The 22861-nt window shown below is 30.1% G+C and overlaps 3 protein-coding genes across 3 annotated transcripts; 1 reads left to right on the top strand and 2 right to left on the bottom strand.

Moving 5' to 3' along the window:
• Positions 1–315: 315 nt before the first annotated feature.
• Positions 316–3572, bottom strand: LOC101513477 (D-3-phosphoglycerate dehydrogenase 1, chloroplastic). Its single transcript, XM_004496898.4, has 5 exons — positions 2947–3572; positions 1982–2358; positions 1745–1855; positions 1554–1649; positions 316–1184 (listed from the first exon to the last, which is right to left on the bottom strand). Exons 1-5 carry the CDS (start codon positions 3479–3481, stop codon positions 513–515), a joined length of 1791 nt encoding a protein of 596 aa, XP_004496955.1. The 5' UTR covers positions 3482–3572; the 3' UTR covers positions 316–512.
• Positions 3573–11097: 7525 nt separating this feature from the next.
• Positions 11098–11625, top strand: LOC140919967 (uncharacterized). Its single transcript, XM_073367258.1, has one exon. The coding sequence runs from the start codon at positions 11098–11100 to the stop codon at positions 11623–11625; it is 528 nt and encodes a 175-aa protein (XP_073223359.1).
• A 3943-nt stretch (positions 11626–15568) lies between these two features.
• Positions 15569–18498, bottom strand: LOC101512825 (probable carbohydrate esterase At4g34215). The gene is made up of 2 exons (XM_004496896.4): positions 17668–18498; positions 15569–15824 (listed from the first exon to the last, which is right to left on the bottom strand). The coding sequence occupies exons 1-2, from the start codon at positions 18238–18240 to the stop codon at positions 15630–15632; spliced, it is 768 nt and encodes a 255-aa protein (XP_004496953.1). The 5' UTR covers positions 18241–18498; the 3' UTR covers positions 15569–15629.
• Between the last annotated feature and the right edge of the window lie 4363 nt (positions 18499–22861).

The raw sequence follows: 22861 nt of genomic DNA, 5'->3' as shown, positions 1-22861 counted from the left end.
CAAGTACATCACTCAAGAGTTAAGGAATATACACTCGCACTACAATCGATTATTTTACACTTATATATTTTCAACTTTTCACAATACTCGCTATATATCCACAAGCAAGATAATATATATTGATTATCTTGTCTCCCGCAATTTAGGTCCATATAATGTGCCAAAAAATATTTTTTATTTCAAATAAAATCAAAAGATATTTATGAAGACTTGAACAAAAATATTTCTTTCAAATAAAATCAAAATATTTTTTATCTAACATTATTCAATTTATTTTCAATTTTCAAATAAAAATGAACATGCAGAAATTTCCACTTAACCAAGTAAACCACACTATTCATTCCAAAGTCAGTGTTATTCTTTTTGTCGTCCCTCTAAGACTCGCTACTCACTTGTGTTCATAATGATACATCAAAACCGGGCAGGGCACATTCAGCAATCATGCCCAATCCAAAAAAAAATTACAAAAAAAAAAGTAAAAAAAAAAAGGAGAGACAAGACAACATTTAATCTTACAACTTGAGGAAAACAAATTCTTCAACAGCAGGAACATCTCCAATCCTTTTCAAAGTTTCTTTTCGTGGTTGATCATCAACGCCAATTGCCATCACAGCTTGCTTTCGTGGAGCAATCCTTCCAACACTCATGAAGCTCACATTCACATTCTCTTCACCCAAGATGCTTCCTACCTTTCCAATCATACCTGGTTGATCTACCTGCCTGCACAATATAATGCTACCTTCCAAACTCACATCAACTTCAAAAGATCCAACCTTTGTAAGATGGGGGACACCATCTTTCACGCGACCCTCAACAGTGATCTCCCCTGAATCTGATATTGCGCTAGCGAATCGAGATTCAACATTAGCAATCTGGACTTGGACGAATTCAAGTGGATTCTCAGGTGAACCATCAAGAATAACTCTCTCCTCGGTTATTCTTAGCCCTCTTTGTTTAGCAGTGAAATCAGCGTTAACTAAGTTCACGAAAACACTGGATATGGGCTCAATCAAACCTTTTGTTATCATAGCACGAAGAAGACGTGTGTCAAGATCATCAGGGGCCCTAGCGGAAGCATAAGTCACTTTGACTGTCTTTACCCCACTTCCTCCTGCAACCAGTTGGACAGCCAGCCTCCCCAGTTTCTCAGCAAGATCAACAAATGGTTTTAGCTCTGTTAACACCTGCAGAAACAGGAACGAAACATATTTTAAACTTAGGCCATTCCAATTGCCAATTTTATCACCAACTCCAATCCATGAATCATTTTGTATTATGATGAGACTTAATTTGAACTGGTTGAGCAAATAGCCGTTAACATTTCACAATTTAAGACAACCATTTGGTTCCAAATATCATTCTCAAAATTTGAATTTGGTTACACGATAAGTTAATGGATTCACAATGATTTTCTGAAGGCAAATTGCGGTGTAGCAGAAAGTTAGGTTATTCAGCATGAAAAAGGATATAGATAGGAGAGAGAGGAATTAGCAATATCATGAAGCATGATTATTTATCATGAAATACAAGGTTAAAGATGATTTTTTTAGTACCTCTGAGGGAACCATTGGTGCATTGACGGCAGTAGAAGCAAGCTCCCCTTTCAAAGCCCCAACGACAGCTTCTGCTATTTCAATAGCCACACCTTCCTGCTCATCATTTTCAAATGTAATTAGACACTACAATGAAAAAGGGAACAAAAGGTAAAGCACATAGTCATAAGCAATTGTTTTAAGTAACTTACTTGAGCTTCCATAGTACTGGCACCAAGATGAGGTGTTGCAGTAACTAGCTCATGCATAATCAACTTGCTGTCTGTGGCAGGTGGTTCCACTGTGAAAACGTCAAGAGCCGCCTGAAACAAAGACACACAAACTGTCATTATTTATTTGGTAGGAAGAAACCCAATTAATCATTAATTATTATCCTCTAAAGTAAACTATTAGTGGCTCGGTGCTTCAAAACTAGAGTTGGCAAGAACCTGAGCTACAATTCCAGAATCCAATGCTCTAACAAGGGCATCCTCGTCAATGACTCCACCACGAGCAACATTGACAATTCGAACTCCTTTTTTCATCTTAGCAAAAGTCTCATCGTTGAGCATCTTTGAGGTAGCAGGCGTAAGGGGCATATGCAAAGAGATGAAATCAGCAGTACCAATGGCCTCGTCAAAGCTCACAAGCTCGACACCAATAGCACGAGCACGATCAGCAGGAGCATAAGGGTCATGAGCAATAACGTTCATACCAAGCCCCTTAGCACGCCTAGCAACTTCAGAACCAACCTTCCCAAATCCCATTACAGCAAGTGTCTTCCCAACTAGGGAAACTCCAACATACTTATTCCTCTGCCATTTCCCTGTATAATCCACAACATGTGTAAATCAATAAGCACAAATTGAATCAAACCCTGTTTAGATAAACATATAAAGTAAGCACTTATAGCATAGATAAAATGAAGTCAAAACTGTTTACATAAGTTATTATTGGGGGTTTATGAAAATAAGTTGAAAATATCTTACGAACATATCATAGGCTGATCTCTTCCAAACAATGCAAAAGTGTTAAATTCAGTAGATAAACTCAAATAAATTAATCCAATCATACCCTAAAAATAACCAAAGCCACAACATGAACACCAAAAAAATAGATCTCAGAATGAATAATAAAAGAGTGAGCCACACACAAAATGATATATAAGGAAAAAAAGTTTCCTCCTTTCAGCAGAAAATTTTACGGTTACGTTACCCTGTCAACTAGTAGTTGACAACCTAAAGAATAAAAAACATGTGAAATGAAACAAAACAAAAAAGGACCCAAAAAGAAAAACTAAAAGCACGCTTAAAATTTTATTCACAAAAAGCACGAAATAAAAGCAACAGGATCTAAACAAAATCTAGCAAACAAGGTGCTCGATAAAATGCTGCAGTTAAAAAAAAAAACTCACCAGCTTTAACGGAAGCATCAGCCTGAGCAACGTTTCTAGCCATGGCAGCCAAAAGCGCGATCCCGTGCTCGGCGGCGGCGACGGTGTTAGCGGTGGGAGCATTAACAACCAAACAACCATGTTCAGTGGCGGCGGCCAGATCCACGTTATCAATTCCAACACCTGCTCTTCCAACAACCTTGAGTCTACCACCAGAGGATTCAAAGACTTCACGTGAGACTTTGGTGCCACTACGAACAATGAGAGCGTCACATAGCGAGATCTTGGTGCATAGCTCTTCAGGACTGAGATTGTAGGAGCAATCCACGTTGGCGAAGTCTTTGAGAAGCTTGAGTCCTGCTTCGCCTAGCTTCTCGGCGACGAGGACTGTGGGTTTAGCGTCAAGGCCGGAGGAGACGAAGACGACCAGGGAGCGGGTGGTGCGGCGGTTGGGACGGAGGGAAACGGAGAAAGCGGAGGAGAGAGGGAGTTTGGATGAGAGAGAAAGTGAGGGAGGAGAGATTCGAAGGGTTTGGGAAGTTGCGTTAGCGGCCATGTTTGATGTTTGATGTTTGATGAATGAGTGAGTGAGTGAGTGGGTGGCAACTTATTTTTCAAACACGACTCTACAAATGGAGCTTGAGACACTTATAAATCAGTCTATCATGCTCTTAAGTCACACAGGGTTTATGAATTCATTAATGACTTTCAGTTACTTTGGGTTTAATATAATTAACTTTTAAAAATTACATATTCTTTTTTTAATAAATATATTGTGTTTTTTAATTGAAAAAATTAACTGTATCACTATATATTGGCTTTCAAGCCGAATGAATGAAAAAAGAGACAAAACTATTTGTTTTTATTTTTACGAGAGACAAAATGTAATATTCCTTGAGTTGTACAACAGATATCACCTTTGTAGAAAAATTTGTCTAAAAAAAGACGATTATTTTTAGTTTTTACATAATTTTAATCACTTTTTTAGCTGTATTTCTCTAATTAATAGTATCAATATTATTCTTAAGTTAGTATTCTTTTATATACATTATTTTTAATTTAAAATATTTAATTTAATTGACAATATTAATATTATTAAGTTGAATATTTTATAAATTTCTTTGTCGATTTTATCTATAGACAAAAAATGTATCAATAATTGATAAAGATGATGTATTAAAGTCATAATTTTTTTTAATTTGTATAAAATAATAAAATATAATAATTATTTATAAAATAATTAAATTTAAAATATAGCCACCGGTCTCAGTAAATAAAGAAATATGATATTTCTTTTTACAATAAGTGACTAATTTATATTAAAATTGTCTTAAAATAAATTTTTGTTTAATTTCTAATAGAATTTTAATTATTCTTTAAAATTGTATGTTTTAATTAATATTATTTTCATCACTTTTAAGTCAATGTCTTTCATTTTGTATTTGTTTGTAATAGTGAATTAATTTATATTTGATAAAAAAAACATTATTTATTAATTAACTATTGGAAAAATTAAAAACAACGTTGGAAATTTATGGAGGAAAAATTTAAAATATCTTTTAAAATTCATCACTAAATTTTGTTTCGAGTAAATTAGATGTGAGTTTTTTTTTTTATCATTAATAAAAACTATTTTTCATAGAAAAATTAAATTGAAGATAAAAACAATACATTTTGTGTGAATTATGTGAATAAAATAATTTGTTGCCAATAGTAATAATAATAAATTTGGAAAAAATTAAGAGCTAATGATACAAAAATTTATACAATGGACTTTATGAGTTTTTTTAATGGAGAAATGGTACTTAGATATCACAATGAGAAATTTTGTCAAAATTGAAAAGCAAAATGAAATATCATATGCAATATCTCTTTATTTTAGTAGGGTTTTTTTTTCTTCAAAATTCAGTTATAGTATAGTATATAGGGTTATACTGTTACATATGAAATCCAAATCTAAACTAACATACCTTTTATAAATTCATTTATGTATGCATGAACTACTGTCAAATATAAACTTTTTAAAAAACGACAAATATTAAATAATTATCTTATATATTATATATATATATATATATATATATATGAGCTGTCGTATTTAAACTCCATAAAAACTTTCACACTAATAATATTAATATTTATCCTGAAACGTAAGTATTACCTTTTTTATTTTATTAATTAACTAATAGAGAAATTCATCAAAATTAAATTACTAATAGAGGTGCGCAGCCGCTCGACAATCGGGGGTTGGTAGGAAATCCACGCGCCCATGTTGGATAGACGATCTTGCCAAGCACACAAACACAAGTGGCCAAAAAATACTAGAATAGCTGTCTTCATAAGCAAAAATCATAATATAAAATAAAATAAGACAATGATTTTCACCAAACACGTCAAATAAGAATGCGTGGTTGGTGGCTAAATGAGTTAATTAATTCAGTGCGGATTTGGTTTGGGTTTGCTATATGCCTCGGCCGTTTGGTTTTGAATATGGACCCAAATTTTCTGGTGTAGTCACATACATGTTAGTCGTATAATTAGTGTCTATTTTTTTACAACACCCTCTTTCACAAATATATATATATATATATATATATATATATTAATATGCTCCCTTTTCAAATTTATACACCAAAATGCCTCTTTTTTTAAAAAAAAAATTTCCCTTACAAGTCGCTATTTGGAATGGCGACTTCCTTAAGGAAGGCCTACTCCCAAATGGCGACTTCCATCTGGTTTTAAAAAAAAAAAAATTCAATTTTTTTTCGTTAAATTATATATATAAATTAATTATTATAATTTATAAAAATACAAAAAAAAATAAATAAATAGAAATTTAAATTATGAAAAAAATTTAACAAATCCAAATGGGCATTTATAAAATAATTTTTTTGTTAAAAAAATATTTTAATTTTTATTGAAATAACAAAAATAATATATATATATAACTAATATAATTCATAAAAATAGATAAATAAAAATTTTAAATTACGATAAAATTTTAGGAAATTCAAATTCGAAATGTCAATTTTTAAAAGGTTAGTTTTTTGTAAAAAATAATTATTTCAATTTTTGTTGAAATAACAAAAGTAATATATATATATAATTAATATAATTCATAAAAATAGATAAATAAAAATTTTAAATTATGATAAAAATTTTGCAAACCCAAGTTCGAAATGCCGATTTTTCAAAGGTTTTTTTTTTAAAAAAAAAATTTAATTAAAATAATATATATATATATATATAACATTAAAATTATTATAATTCATAAAAATACATAAATAGAAAATTTTAATTACGATAAAACTTTAAATTACATAATTTATTTAAAAAACATCACAAATTTTACAAAAGAACGGTAATTCATAAAAAACATCACAAATTCATAAAAAATATCACAAAAATTACGATAATTAATGTCGAAGGTGGCCTCCAGTACCACATTGTCGAGATTTTCTCACATGTACGGGGATTTTGACGACGCCTTGGTACATCACGAGTTTCTTGTTGTTGTTCTTCTTCTTGATCTTCGTCTTCTTGCTGTGGAGGATGTTTAGGTGGAAGTGTTGCAGAAGAACTACTTCCACCTTGAGTCCAGTTAGATATTTGATTCAACGGAGTATATGCATTCCCAAAACTTGGAATTTGAAAATTTTGTTGAGACATATTATTCAGTAACTGGGTAGCGGACTCAGGTGTATTATGACGACTGTTGAACGTGTTATACAACAATTCCTCTTCGCTTGATGCAAATGATAATTGACGGTTGTCTTCTTGATGTGGTTGTTGACTATCAAAATTAAATTGTTCCCTTGGCGTGAACCCGTAAGATTGACGTGATGTGTGGATAAAAGTATGAGGATGTGGTGTGTGGGTAAAAGTATTAGGAGGCGGTTGAGTGTCAGGAGGTGTTGGTATATAATATTGATTTTGTTGTGTTGTGTTGGGCATTGATTCTTGGAAAAAATGTCGGCTAGATTGTGGTAGAGGTTGGGGTGAAAAAATAATTGACTAGATTGCGGTGGAGGTTGAGGGTGAAAAAAATGTTGGCTAGATTGTGGTGGAGGTTGTGGTGGAGGTTGAGGTGGATTGGCACAAGGATCAACCAATTGGTTTTCTACATAAATAAATCGTTTAGAATTTTTGCAAAACCAAACCATGTATTCATAACTTGGTTTGAATTCAACATGTAGAGGTTGACCATGAAGAATATGATTCTCTCGTTCATTCCACTATTTGTTCTCATTTTCGTAGAATAATGTCCAACTATAGTCAACTTGTTTATGCAAATCTACCTTATGATACTTTTTCATGTTCCTCGTAGGATGTGGAATTTCTTGAGGTAGTCCAAATTGTAGTTTCACTATATCAGTTTGATGCATTTCTATTAGTAGAAACAAATTAAATATGTAGATGCATTCCATAGCCAATTATCTTCTGGATGATCGTATGTTAGATGTAGATATGGCCTCCAGATAAACTGATATATAATAAGTTTGTTAGTAATATATGCATAAGAAAAATAAAATAATAGAAACAATGTAATGTTTTAATATATTACATCGTTAACAGTCATATGATTAATTTTTTATCGATATCCATCGGTATGATAACGAGGTGTGTCCTCAAATTTCATACCCTTTCGACTATATCTACGAAAATAAATTTGAATATGTTAGTGAATCAATTGATAGTTTTATAAATATAATATTTAACTTTTCTTTGATATTTACCTTTTTGCGAATGGAAAACGAGGCCCAAGATTACTTATTGGTGCAAGAAATGGCATATGGTACCATGCCCACGTTTGAAGTAGATGTGAACATCCGCCGAACGACATAACACTGGGTTCAGATGCACGACACAATTCTCTATAAAGTGTGGCCAAGCACGCTGAACCCCAACTATATTCTCCTGTCTCTCGCAAATCTCTCAACAAGTGCAACCACATAATATGTACTCTGTTGTGGGATTTGTCAGGCATTAATATGCCGCCAATCAATTGTAAAATGTATGCTCTACAATGTATAATTATTTCTTCATTAGATGATTCTGGAGTTAACATTGAAAATGTTTCTCTCAGCCATTTTAATTTTATAAAATTATCTTTTTTTTGTGATTCAGGTGGCATGACTCCTAACAAATCTAAAAAATCATCTGTCCATGACACCATAGTTGATCCAGTTACAACTTTACCCCCAACACGTAAGCCAAGAAGCAACGCAACATCTTCTAATGTTATGGTACATTCACCCGTTGGAAGATGAAATGTGTGGGTTTCAGGTCTCCATCTTTCAACTAAAGCTGTAACAAGTGAATTATCTATTTTATAACTTTCTATTTGTGATACGTTACCAAACCCGGCTTCATTCAGTAATGGAATTATTAAAGAATTTGGTGAAATGTGTTTATGGCTAAGTGATCTTAAATTTTGAGATGAGTCCTGTAACAAGCAAATAATAAAAGTATATTTGAAGATATTAGAATGAGATATTTGAATAAAAATATATTAGAATAAAAATATTAGAATAAAAATATATGAGATATTTGAATAAAAACTACATTTTAATAAAACTACATTTTAGAATAAAACTGAGTATAAAATATATAAAATAAAGTAGTGTATTACTTACAAAATTTTGAATGTAGTGTAGCGCTGATCTGTGATTATCATCATTCCATAACAATGCCATTTAGATGAAATATAAATAGCAAGGAAGAAATACTAATAGTGAAAGAGTGAAAATATAAAGAAAATTGAAGTTGTTAAGAGTGGAAGAGAGAAGAAATATGATCATAGACTTAGCCTATTTATAATCAAAACAATAATTTGAATGACCAATAAAATATTATGCATGCAAGGATTAGATTTGACAATACACAACTAGGCTGAACACAACTAGGCTGAACACAAGCAAGTTCCCAACGTGAGAATATATTCTGATTATCCTCTAAATCGCCTTTTGGAAAGGCGATTTCTCAAAGGTTTTCCAAGGTCGCCTTTGTGAATGGCGACTTGCTTCAGTAGGCGTCACGAAATCGCCATTTGGGATGGCGACTTATCAAAGGGGTGTTAATGAAGTCGCCTTTGGGAAAGGCGATTTGTAGGTGTGCATGCATGCACGTCTGGGCAATCAGAATGGCAATGGAAAAGCTTTCAATTATCACAAGAGGATTCAATGGGATTGGACAAGTGTTGGAAGTATTTTACAGCATTGCACGTATTACAATTGGTTGTCTATAAATATGATATACTATTTCCATTGCATTTCATCTCAATTCCAATATCTGATTTTCATATCAATGGCACCAAAAAATATAGTTTTTCTTATTTATTACAATGGTGAATATTGAAAGACAAGATATTGGTAAATATTTTAAAAGCGACTAAAAAAAAGATATTCGAGTTAATTTTGGATGCAACCTTACCTACTTGAAGAAAAAAATCGAAGCAAAGTTGAGGTTAGAAAATCAAAAGGTGTCTAATATAATTTTTCGACACCCTATCTCACTTGGACAAGGCCCAGTTCATTATGAGTTGTTAAATGTTGAAGACGACGAAGATGTTGAACTCATGTTTGATGTTCATTAACAGTGGCCGCAACTCGGATCTATCGAGTTATATGTCACATTTGAGGATGGTAATCCATTATACGATATTGGTCAACCATCATCCTCAACCACACCTCACCCTGAATACCATTTTGAAACACAAAACACTTATTCTTTTCAAAATAATGAATCTTACCAGCCCGACTCATACCAACCCGAACCATACTTTGACCAGGCCAAAACATTTGAACCTGAACCATCTCAACTTGAACCATATATTCCACTAGGTGATATGACCGATTTTGATCAACAAGAAATAAGTGAAGAGAGTGAAGAAGAAACATACTTTGATGAAGACGAGGACGATGAAGGTGGCAACGACAATGGTGACGATCTAGAGCCAACATACGATCCACCATTCCATATGTGTAATCTAAATTTGGATAATACTTACCAATCCTCCGAATTTGATATGCCATCTAATGAACTACCTCCATTAGATGCATCTTTTGAGATTGGAATGAAGTTTAGTAGCAAACCAGATTGTCAACTTGCAATTAAGCATTATCACATAAAACACTCCCTCAATTACCGTGTTGTGAAATCTGATCAATACAGGTATGTAATTAAATGTGTCAATCCACAATGCTTGTTCAAATGCAGGGCTTCGTTAAGTCAAAAAAGTAACCAATGGGTGATTGGTCGTTTGAAAGGGCCCCACAATTGCGCAAATTCTTCTATGTCACAGGATCATACCAAGCTCGACTCTAACATCATATGCGAAAGCATAAAGTCTCTTTTGAAAGTTGACCCATCAATTAAAGTGAAGGTGATCATTGCACATATTCGGGAACGATACAACTATACAATCACCTATAGAAAGGCATGGATTGCAAATAACAAAGCTATCAAAATGATTTATGGGAACTGGGAAAAGTCTTACAATGACATTCCAAGGTGGTTGTTGACTATGCAAAAATTTCTTCCAGGAACTATTGTGGAAATGGAAGTATCAGTTGCATATCCTGATAATACTCTATTGCAGGGGTCAAAAATTTTCAAACGATTATTCTGGGCTTTCCCTCCGTGCATATCTGGGTTTAAATTTTGTAAACCATGTGTCTCAGTGGATGGAACTTGGTTGTACGGAAAGTACAAGGGGACTCTTTTGCTTGATGTTGCACCGTGAGACATGGGGTGCTTGGAGCTTTTTTTTGAAAAATCTAAGAAGGTATGTAACACCTCAAGACACCTCAAGTCGACATTTGTTTGATTTCTGATAGACACAAATCCATCAAGAGTGCCTATAATAATCCAAATAATGGTTGGCATGATCCTCCATAAACACATGTGTACTGCATCCGACACATTGCACAAAATTTCATGAGAGAGTTCAAGGACAATGGACTTCAAAGAAAACTCGTTTGTATGGGTAATGATCTAATTCTTCTTAGTATATTTTCCATTTATCACTTAATCATATTTGATAATTTTTACATCATTTCTTACAGAATATGCATTAAATGAGCCATCATTCAAGTATTACCGCAATGAAATTAAGATGGAAAATCCAGAGGCTTTAAGATGGATCGATAATATCCCCCAGAACAATGGACTATGGCTTATTCTCAAGGTCGACGATGGGGACACATGACAACAAACGTTTCTGAGTCCATCAACGCAGTGCTCAAGGGTACACACAATCTCCCAATCACTGCTTTGGTACAATCAACATACTATAGATTGGGAGTTTTATATGCAGAAAGGGGACAACAACATCAAGCATCATTAGCTTCTGGTCGAGTATACACAGACGATTGCATAGACAAGATTAAATGTGAAGTTGGTAAATCTAATACTCACCAAGTCATGCAATTCGACCGAAATTATTATTCTTTCATGGTGCATGAAACAGTAAATCCAAGAGAGGTGCGACCAATTGGTCATTTCAAAGTCAACCTTCAAAGAAAATTGTGTGATTGTGGAAAATTTCAAGCTATACATATTCCTTGTTCACATGTCATAGCTGCATGTTCTTATGCTCGTCAAAACTATTTAGTGCTTATATCTGACGTGTACAAGGTTGTTAATGTATTTAACATCTACAAAGAAGAGTTTCCACCTATACCTAATGAAGGATATTGACCCACATATGAAGGTGAAACATTGAATCACAATCCTCAAATGCGGAGAAATAAAAAAGGTCGTCCAAATAGTACCGATATTGGAACTGAAATGGACGTTAAAGAAAAAGTACCAAGAAAATGTGGATTATGTCGATTAACTGACTATACTCGAAAACATTGTCCAAATGTTACAACCAGCTCTAGTCAATTATCCTAATTTCTATTTGTGTAGTTTTATCGTAATTTAAATTTGCTATCCTAATTTCTATTTGTCTAGTTCTATTTGCAAAAAATTTATCATAATTTAAAATTTCTATTTATCTATTTTTATGAATTATATTAATTATATATATATATATTACTTTTGTTATTTCAACAAAAATTGAAATAATTATTTTTTACAAAAAACTAACCTTTTAAAAAATGACATTTCGAACTTGAATTTCCTAAAATTTTATCATAATTTAAAATTTCTATTTATCTATTTTTATGAATTATATTAATTATATATATATATATTACTTTTGTTATTTCAACAAAAATTGAAATAATTATTTTTTACAAAAAACTAACCTTTTAAAAAATGACATTTCGAACTTGAATTTCCTAAAATTTTATCATAATTTAAAATTTCTATTTATCTATTTTTATGAATTATATTAATTATATATATATATATTACTTTTGTTATTTCAACAAAAATTGAAATAATTATTTTTTACAAAAAACTAACCTTTTAAAAAATGACATTTCGAACTTGAATTTCCTAAAATTTTATCATAATTTAAAATTTCTATTTATCTATTTTTATGAATTATATTAATTATATATATATATATTACTTTTGTTATTTCAATAAAAATTAAAATATTTTTTTAACAAAAAAATTATTTTATAAATGCCCATTTGGATTTATTAAATTTTTTTCATAATTTAAATTTCTATTTATTTATTTTTTATGTATTTGTATGAATTATAATAATTAATTTATATATATAATTTAACGAAAAAAAATTGAATTTTTTTTTTATTTTAAAAAACCAGTTGGAAGTCGCCATTTGGGAGTAGGCCTTCCTTAAGGAAGTCGCCATTACAAATGGCGACTTGTACGGAAAAAAAAAAAAAGGCATTTTGGTGTATAAATTTGAAAATGGAGCATATTGATATATATATTTGGGAAAGAGGGTATTGTAAAAAAATAGCCTAATTTAGTAGTGAATCTTTTTATGAGCGAATACGGATCATAACATCCTCTATAATTCTTTTTATATTAATAATGATATTAGACTATTAAAATAATTGTGATAAATTATTAAAATGTTCAATCAAATTCAAGATTTTGAAAAATGTGGCATATCTTTTTTCGACTCTCTCTCCCTTCACGCTATTTAGATTGTTCCCTTTCTCTTCTCTTAAACTCTCAAGTGGAAGTGGTCAACTGCTAGCGTCGCTTTTTTGTCTTGAGCCTCATCCTATCTCAATCTACTTCTTATATTTTTTTCAAATTTTTATGTTTTCTCTTTTTTATAAAGTAATTTTTTTCTCTATAAATATAATAAAAAAAGAAATATCAATTGTTCTTTTAAGCAATAATATTCTTCTTATATTTACCATAATATAAAGGAGATTATTCACTGATTTTTAAATCACGACTAATATCATATTAAAAACTACGCGATTGAAAAGATAAACAATAAATGAGATATACATTTACGATTCATATTTTAAATTTGAATTTTAAATTTAAAAATAATTTAATTTCGACTTTAAATTTTGAATTCATTATATTTTGATCGGAGATTTTAAATATGGTAACGCTTTGTTTACAAACATAACAAATCCACATTCAGACTAATCCGTGGGGTACCGATCACTACATTGATCATTATATTGATTTTCTTTTATCAATATCATTAGATTAATTGTGCAAATATGTCAACATTTTTATACTTGCCTTTCACAACTATGTATCACAACTTGCATTTTGTTTCTTTTAAATATAAAGATATTTAAACTAGACAATTGATCTTTATGGTTTTATTTTGGTTTCTTAGTTTTTTTATTGGTCTCTTAAGTTTACTATTAGTCATAATAATATTTTTTATTAAATTAATTTATTTCCATTAAATATACATTTGTGTCATTAGATGTCGGTGATTATGATTTGTGAAACTAATCTTAAGAGAGCAACTCTAAATGAGGGTTTTATAAAAACAGGTTTTTTTTCTTCTCCAAATTAGAGTTCATTATATTACTATTCTCAATCAGGGTTTTATAAAAACAGGTTTTTTTTCCTTCTCCAAATTAGAGTTCATTATATTACTATTCTCAATCATCTTCTTCATTTGAAACTCTTTTCACCTCTTTCCAAATTCAAACAATGTTCAATGTAATTGAAAACTATCAAAACTAATCTTCATTGTATTAGCATAAAAGTAAGGATACAACTTTTGAAAGTTAACTAATAAATATAAGGGAATACTAACTTTTTAGAAAGTGAGGTAAATATCTAACTTTTTAGAATCCAACTATAATATTAAAGGTAGTTAAAATTATTTATGATTAGGTGGAAGTTGTTAGGTTAGTTACATTAATAACACTATATAAAAGTGTATCATACTCTAATTGTAAAAATAATTCTTTAAATAATCATTTCAAATTTTATTTTTCTTTTTAATTATTTATCTATTTCTTGAGTTCAACCATGCTTCTTAACAGTTAATGAAATTATTTATTGAATTCTTAAATTTATATGGTAAATAAACAATTTTTTTATTTGAATCCAACTTGTCATCTAGATTAGTTTTATAAAAAAAAATTAGTTTATTTTTCATTTAAAGTTAAGAATTAAATAAGAATCTTCATTAGATGACGAGGGAGATGACTTTTGTGCATATATTTTCATGTTTTCTTTGAAATATATTGTAAATATTGATTATGAGAGCAATCATATATATAAAAATTAGGAAGAACAACAATTTCAATGAGATTCAAAACGAAACTTATTTACGTAGTGATCAAGTGTAAAATTCTTTAACTTCTTGTGTCAATTTTAATTGCTATATTATTTTTTTTAAAAATAGTATTTAAAATGTAATAATTCAAATAGTTGATCTAAAATACTAAAAGAAGCTTAAGAAAGAGATTCTAAATTTAAGTTTCGACCTAGGAAGTTAATCCCAGCGTTTTCCGACGAGATCCCGCTTTTTAGGTGCTTATAGTGTATGACTACGACGGCGTGGTCCGCGACAGCGTGAAACAAATCTGGGCAAGATCTTGCTATTCCGACGTAGTTAATTCCAACATTTCCCAGTGAAATCCTGCTATTATTTATTATTTCTTTGTTTTATTGTTTCTACTTTCATCTAAGAAGAACAAGTAGAATATACTAAAGAAGATGATGCTTATATGTGATTCCTATGTTAGAATATGCATTTGAGTTTTAATATTTAGTTATTTTATTAATGTATTAAATACTTCAATATGCATCATCTTTATTTCCTTGAATTTTGTTGGTATTTCAATGTATGTTTTGACTAAGAGTAAGACTTGTAGATTCCTATTACTAATTATGAAGTTTCAGAGTTTGAGTCATTTGTTAATTTTATATTATTCATGTAATTTGTTCAAAAAAATAGTCAATATCTCACCTAACTCAGAACGCGCTATCCTGTTATCATACTTTAGAGGTTAGCTGCGACGCACCGCTATATGAAATTAACTACGGAGGTAGGTTTCGACTACTATTGTAACATATTATAGTTAATATGTACCTAGAAAATATAATCACATTTCATGAATAGTTTATTTATTAAAGCATAATTATATCATTTATGGAATGTTACTCTATAAAAAATTTGAAATTTATTTGTATTAGTTATTTTTTCAACCTTTTTAAAATTTTGATTTTTTTGCCATTAAAACAATTTTGATTATTTGGATCGTTTGACAATTTTACAGAATGAACCATTAAAACAGTGGCTTATTAATGTTGAAATATGATATATAAGTTTCCCAAATAATTCACACATTAAAATGGGTAAGATACACCTCAGCCAGCATGTGACCCAATTTAACCTGAGCTTCTGTATTCAAGTGAAGATTATCTTCCTTCAATTGCAATCCTTTTGCGTCCACGCAAATCACGTTTGGAAGATTAATCCCTTTTTGCGCTTCTCTCACTTTCTCAATGTATTCAAATCCTGAGGCTAACGCAACCTTCACAACACAAACAAACAGTTCACATTATTACAGTCGAGTACTAATTTAATGAGTTTGTTTATCGTAAAAAAATATTGTGATTTTTTCTTTTCTTTTTTAATATCGTTTCAAAATAAAAAATAAAGAGGGATATTACTTTTTACAATCTCATCGTGTTGATATTTGTAAAGAGGTATTTTGAAGATTAATATAACAAAATTGAAATTATAGTATGATTTTAGAGGATGTATGTGTAAAACAATTTTACAAGTAATAGTTTATTTTTTATTTATTTATTTATTTATATTTTTTTTTTGAGAAAAAGGTATCGGTCTAGTTACACATTAAAATAAAAATGTATTGACATAAATAGTTCAGAGTCTTTTCTTACAACTTATTTTAAAAAAATCATTTTAAAAATAAATCTTATAAGTTTTCATCCGTTTATTTTAGTTTAAAAAAGTTAATACTTCAAATAACAAATGTTTTTGAATAGTTTATTATAAAGACAATTTCTAATATGGACTATGATTTGTCATGAATCAAATTTAAAAAAAAAATTTAAAATTTCAACCATTACAAACTTGTCTCATAAAATTAAATATTAATTACTATCTATATTTTTATAATTAATATAATAATTTAAATCATATTAATTCAATAAAAAGAAAAAATATATATTTTGTATTTATTTGATATATGTCACTATCTTATTCATAAAAACAAATAAGGTTATGAGCTATTATTTTTGAAAAATATTAGCATGGTCATTAGAATTTGCGATGATTTTTAAACGTGGTCTACCGTAAAATTTATCTATTATAAAACTATATTTTATAAATAATCGTTAAAAAATAGCTATGTTAAACAAACATAAAAACTTCTCTTTTTATTAAAAAAATATTTTAACTAATAATTTATAAATTATGATTTTTTTTAATTATATGTAACAAATAGACCTTGTATTTGTTCAAAATTATTTATCTCTTCTATTATAAATAATTTATATTTAAAACTAATTACAATAGCTTATATTTATAAATGAAATGATTTTTGAAAAAAAAAATATACCAACATAACTAAAATATCAATTAATAAATAAAAAACTTAATTGTAGTTTTAGTCCTCTTATTTTAGTTGAATCACGAAAATAATCCCCCTATTTTATTTCTCTTCAGTTTTGATCATTAAAAAAGAATTTTGATCCAAAATTTGATAAAATGCAATTTTTTGTGCTTATTTAAGTCACACAAATCACACAATCCTTCAAAATTTCGTGGTTCAACAATTGTATTTGAGATCAATTATCATCAAAAGTGTAGTTTTAAAAAAATGATATTTTTGGACTAAATTTCTCTTTGGGATTAAAATTGAGGATAATTAAAATTGAAAACTATTTTCGTGATTAAACTAAAATAAAGACCAAAATTACAATTAAACCTAAATAAATAAATAAAACTAAAAATTAAATTTTTTCACCGGTCAACTAAACCAATAAAAATATTTGATTTTATTTTATTTGATTTTAATGACTTTTAAAATCCCAGACACAATTGGTTGTTAGAAATTGACAGTAATAACTTTTTTAAGAATCGAAGATAACTTCTCTTTTTTGTCTGTTCATTTCTTTGTAATTAAAAAGAAAGTGACTTTCTACCTTAAACTAACTAAATTTCAAGTGAATAGAAATAAAACTTTTTTTAAAGAATGGAAGATAACCTCTTTTGTTTTTCTTTTGTCTGTTCAATTTTTTTTCTTTCTAATTAACAAGAAAGTGACTCTGTACCTTAAACTAACTAAATTTTAAGTGAATAGAAAATAATCTGATAAATGAAGAAGAAGAACAAATAATTTACGAAACCTGAATAATTGGAAGAGATGGCAAATTGAGATCTTGACGCACATTATGGATGAGATTCTCCATTTTCACCTTGTAAACCTCACCATCATACTCACTTGACGTGTCACTCTCTCCCTGATACCACAACAACGCTTTTATCTCGCTACTCTCATCTCCCTTTACGCTTTCTTTGCTTCTCTTCACCATGTTTTCATACAATTCCTCCCCACGCGCCCACTCCTTTATAGCAGTACCACCAACGGCGCAGGGAACTAACCCCAACTCGCCGGCTACGCGCCGCCGCACTGCGTTTGCGAATGACATTCCAGGACCTATGCCGCATACTTTCTTCGTGTCGATGTCTGCGTGGAGAGGTTCGTGTGCTTGTTCCCAATTGAGAGCGGCGTTAAATCGGAGGATTGAAGGATCGGGACTACACTCCGGCGGAACAACGCCGTTCCAACGCTTGTTTGGGGTGTGATGGGAATTTTTGATGACACCGCCACGACCGGCCATGTTGCTCTGACCGGAGAGTATGAAGATCTGTTTTTTGGTTTTGGGTGGGTTTTCCTTTGGATCTCCGTCGGTTTCCATGGTTTATTCTTTCTTACACTTCTAACAGACAAAAGTGGTTGCTTGGTTTGTGACCTTTGAAAGTCGCATTTAATGTATACACTATAAAATGAGGTAGGATCCTCTATCAATTATTCTTCTTGCCACTTAATTGCTATTCTGCAGGTTATTCTCGAGCTTTTTTTGGACTAAAGTAAATCTCAAATTCGTTTCTAGAAGTTTAATTAAATATTTTAATTTAAGAGATTAAGGACTATATATATTTTCGGGGAAAATAATTTCACACAAATGGGGTGCATGTCCTTTAAAATCTATGTTACTCAATACAACTATTACCCCTCAAACAAAACTATGTTACTATCTTTACTATCAACAAAACTAAGCTTATCCATTCCAATTGAATTCTTTTTTACTAAAAATAATATTCGCATTTAAATTAGTGTAATACATCAATAAAGAATAAAACAAATATCAAAAATCAAATATGATGAATCTGCGAACAACATCACAACATCTAGATAATAACACTGAATAATAAAATACTACAAATTTAATAAAATGAAAGTGGTTATAATTTTAAAGTGATTATAATATTTATACTTTCGGTTCTACAACGTTGAGTATATTGAAGTCGTTCATTGAATATATATGAGTTATATCAATATTAATATATCAATCTAAGTAAAATGAACATCGTACTAAGACAAATACGAGATAAAAAAAATTACGAAGAGAATATTGATTTATATAAAAATTATATATTTTGATAAGAATACAGTAAAAAACGATATAGATCAAAATTTGATCCAACTCACCTCTATTTCATGATTGACAATAAGAGAGACCGAGAGAAAACGAAAATGAAGCCGCCGTTTCAATTGAATTTGATCTTGGAAAAATTATATGCCACATAAATATTAAATAATTAATTTATATTTACTATGAAAAATGACAAAAATACCACAAATGCAAATTATCGAGTTCGAATTTAAAACACATCTTTCAATATAAATATATTGAGATTTGACATTTAAATTAAAATTTATAGACAACATACAAAAACATTTATTTATCAAATAATAAAAAATAAATGCCAAAAAACACCATAGGAAAAAATAAAAACAAATCATCAATATGCCACTTGAAAATTGTAAATGTCGAACATTTACCCCTAAATTTTGAAATTAAGCAAATAATATTTTAAAATTGAACGATGTCGAATAATAGAATCATTTAGTTAGTTTATTATGTTAATAAGACAACTGTTAGCAAATTTATTGTCGTATAAGAGAAAATGTGATATTTTTTTTTTTTCATTTTTTGAACTACGTAAGATGGGTTAAGTTCTCTAATTTAAAAAAAAAAATAATTAAAATTTATCATCATTATAACGAGGGATGGTAATGGGTAGGGTATTATAGTACCTATTGATGTAGCTAAATATCACTAGAAGGGAGGTTGAATATGGATTTTGCTGTTTAAAAATAGTTTTCAAGTGTTTTCAAAACTATCCTCTTGCTGAGGATGGCAAGCCCGAGGATGGGTTTTCAAAACTTTCAAATTCAAAACGAGTTAAAGAGTTAAGAAGCAATATAAGATTGACACACACTGTTTTTATACTGGTTCACCCAAAGATGGCTACTTCCAGTCGTCACACCCTTGTGAGATTTCACTATTGTTCAAACAGATCAACCTCTGACCGAGGATGATTACAACTTGTGTATTCTCAAGCTTCACCAAGCTTACAATCAGATTTCAAATATTTCCAAGTGTACCTCACGTGGAAATTACAGTGTGATAAAAGAGTGATTGATTCTAAATACTTTCTCAAAAGATTAACAAAGATCTAATGTAGGATTTGTAGAAAGTATGAAGATATAATGTGTTGCTTCTTGAAAGCTTTAAGATCTATGATCTTTTTTAATGCAATGTGTTGTGTTGTTGATGAAGATCAACTTGTTGCAATTTATAGAGGTCTTGTGATGTTCATTTCATAAGCCAAGCCTTTTATGACCGTTGGAAAATTCATTTGTGAAATGCCAAGGCTTTTCTTCATATTTATGAAAATGCCATTCAGCTCATTTGAAAATATGCATTCCTTGTTCAAGTACGAGGTACTGTTTTCTTGGACCTTGGGGACATGTGTTGTCCTTTTCTCTTTCCTTTCTTTAAGGCTTTGTGAAGACTTCACGTGATGCCTTCTTTCTTCTTTCCTTGCCTTAAGACATGTGATCAAGTTATATAAGGCTTGTTTGTTGTTGCCTTTTTGAAGATTGACTTTATAATCTTATTTAATCACATAATGGTACATATAGCCTTTTTGCCTATGACATGATGAGTTGCTTTCATAAAGTCTTGGAAAGCTTTTCAAAATATTGACTATAGGCACATGCTAGTATCATCATTCCTCGTACCTTTCTCTTGCATTCTTGCAACTTTTCTTCAAAGGCCTTTCTTTAATCATTTTTAATAGTATTTTGCCTTTATTGAATGAATCAAACAATTCATTCTTTAATACTATTCTGCCCTTGTTGAATGAATTCAAATAATTCATTCTTTAATACTTTTATGCCTTTGTTTAATGAATTCAAAACAACGAGGATGCAGAACTGCAGTTTTCTCCAGCTCGTGAGGCCATCCTCGGCACTTTCATACTTAGCATTTAACTCAGAATTTTTCTTCTTTTTCCTTAATGAATGATAACCTGCTTACTTATATAAATACACTCAAAAGCACAAATTAGTCATTAAGCATAATCATAATCTTTAATTAATTTTGTTATCATTAAAACCAATTTAGAGAGATTTTGTCTCAACACCTATCCTCATACCCGCAGTTTAAAAAAATACCCATACTCGTACCCATACCCTCATAGGTATCAACTTTAATATCCGTACCCTTACCGTTTGGGTACTTAAGTGCCCGTACCCATACCCATTACCCGCATTTTAACAAAAATAGATCGATAAATAAACACGTTGTGATTAAATTTAAAAAATTTCAAATATCTTACAACCAAATCATAAAATATTAACATCCAAAACATATCAAATTACAAGTCCTTGGGCAATATTCTCCAAAATAATATTACTACAATAAACATATCAAATTACAAGTCTTTGGCAGTATTCTCCAAAATTAATATCACATTACTACAATAAACATAAAAAATCAGAAATAATATTTTATAAAGTTGCAAGTTCTTGGGCAGTATTCTCTGAGATCTGTAAAAAAAATTGATATGTGTATTATATTAGTTATTTATAATTATAAAGTCGTTATTAATAACAAAAAAAACTCTTAAATATAAAATCACAATTATTTACCTCTTCATCAGAATCAGATTCTTGAAAAGTTTGCAAACGTTTATTTTTTATTCTAAATATTGCAGCGGTCCAATGATACCAATAGTTGCTAAAACATAAAAGAAAATAAATAGTTAAAGTAAACACAAATTTAATTGAATAAATAGTATATTGCAATAATTATTACCTTATTTTTCATGTTTTATCCAACTTTGCGAGCACATAAGTGCCTCCAAAGTATCCTCATGAAGTATAGACCGTTAAGGACTCAACAATCTACCACCAGTACTAAAAGCATATTCTGAAGCAACAGTAGAAATCGGGATGGCCAAAATATCATTGGCAATTTTTTGCAAAATTGGATATTTGATTCCATTTATTTTACACCATCCAAGAATATCAAATGTAGCGCTCCTAGGCAATACCTTTTCCTCCAAGTATAGATCTAACTCAGATTTTGATTGCACATCATTGGTATCATTCACATATGAATCATAACCGCTAAGAAAATTGGTACAATTACCATTTTCTAAATTTGACTCTTTCTCATTAAACTTTTTCGTTGAACTGTCCACCAACCCATTGGTTTTAGCTTGATAATCTTCAAATAATAAATAACATAATTTTATGATATTGTTAATTTCAATTGAAGACAAACTTCCATAAAGTTTCTGATAAAAGTACTCTAACAACTTGAATTTAAATATTGTATCCAAAACAATGGCAATCCCCATAATACCATGAATAACAGACCAATATTTCTCAAATTTATCAACCATTGTAGAAGCCATATTTCTAATAACCTCAATTGAACAAGTCTGCCATTGCTTCAAAGAGAGCTTTATTTCACATATCAATGGAAATAATATGTTTGTTGTGGGATATTGTGTACCTGAAAATATCTCAGTTACACGATTAAAGACTTGCAACTTGTTACAAATTTCTTTTGCTATTTCCCACTCTTTTGTTGTAGGCAAACATGTATACAAACGCTCTCGTGTTTTCAAACGAATAAAAACATCTTTATATTCTAGTGCAACAACAAGCATACGATAAGTAGAATTCCACCTAGTTTTGCAATCAAGAATAAGTTTCTTAGTGATGGGAACTTTTAATTGACGTGCTGCTTCCCTAAAAGTTTGTTCTCTTTTAGGCGTGGCTGTCCAAAATGAAACACTATCTCTAACCTTCTTTATACCATCTCCAAGAACACTCAAACCATCTTGAGCAATTAAATTTAAAATGTGAGCACAACACCTCATATGAAATAATTGACCATCAAGCATAAGATTAGAGCAATCAAGTTTGTTTAACAACATACCAACAAGAGCATCATT

This window comes from Cicer arietinum, chromosome 4 (genome assembly GCF_000331145.2).
Source record: "Cicer arietinum cultivar CDC Frontier isolate Library 1 chromosome 4, Cicar.CDCFrontier_v2.0, whole genome shotgun sequence".
NCBI classification, from domain to species: Eukaryota; Viridiplantae; Streptophyta; class Magnoliopsida; order Fabales; family Fabaceae; genus Cicer; species Cicer arietinum.
The sequence above is the reverse complement of the archived record's forward strand: the minus strand, read 5'-3'. Positions and strand labels throughout refer to the sequence as shown.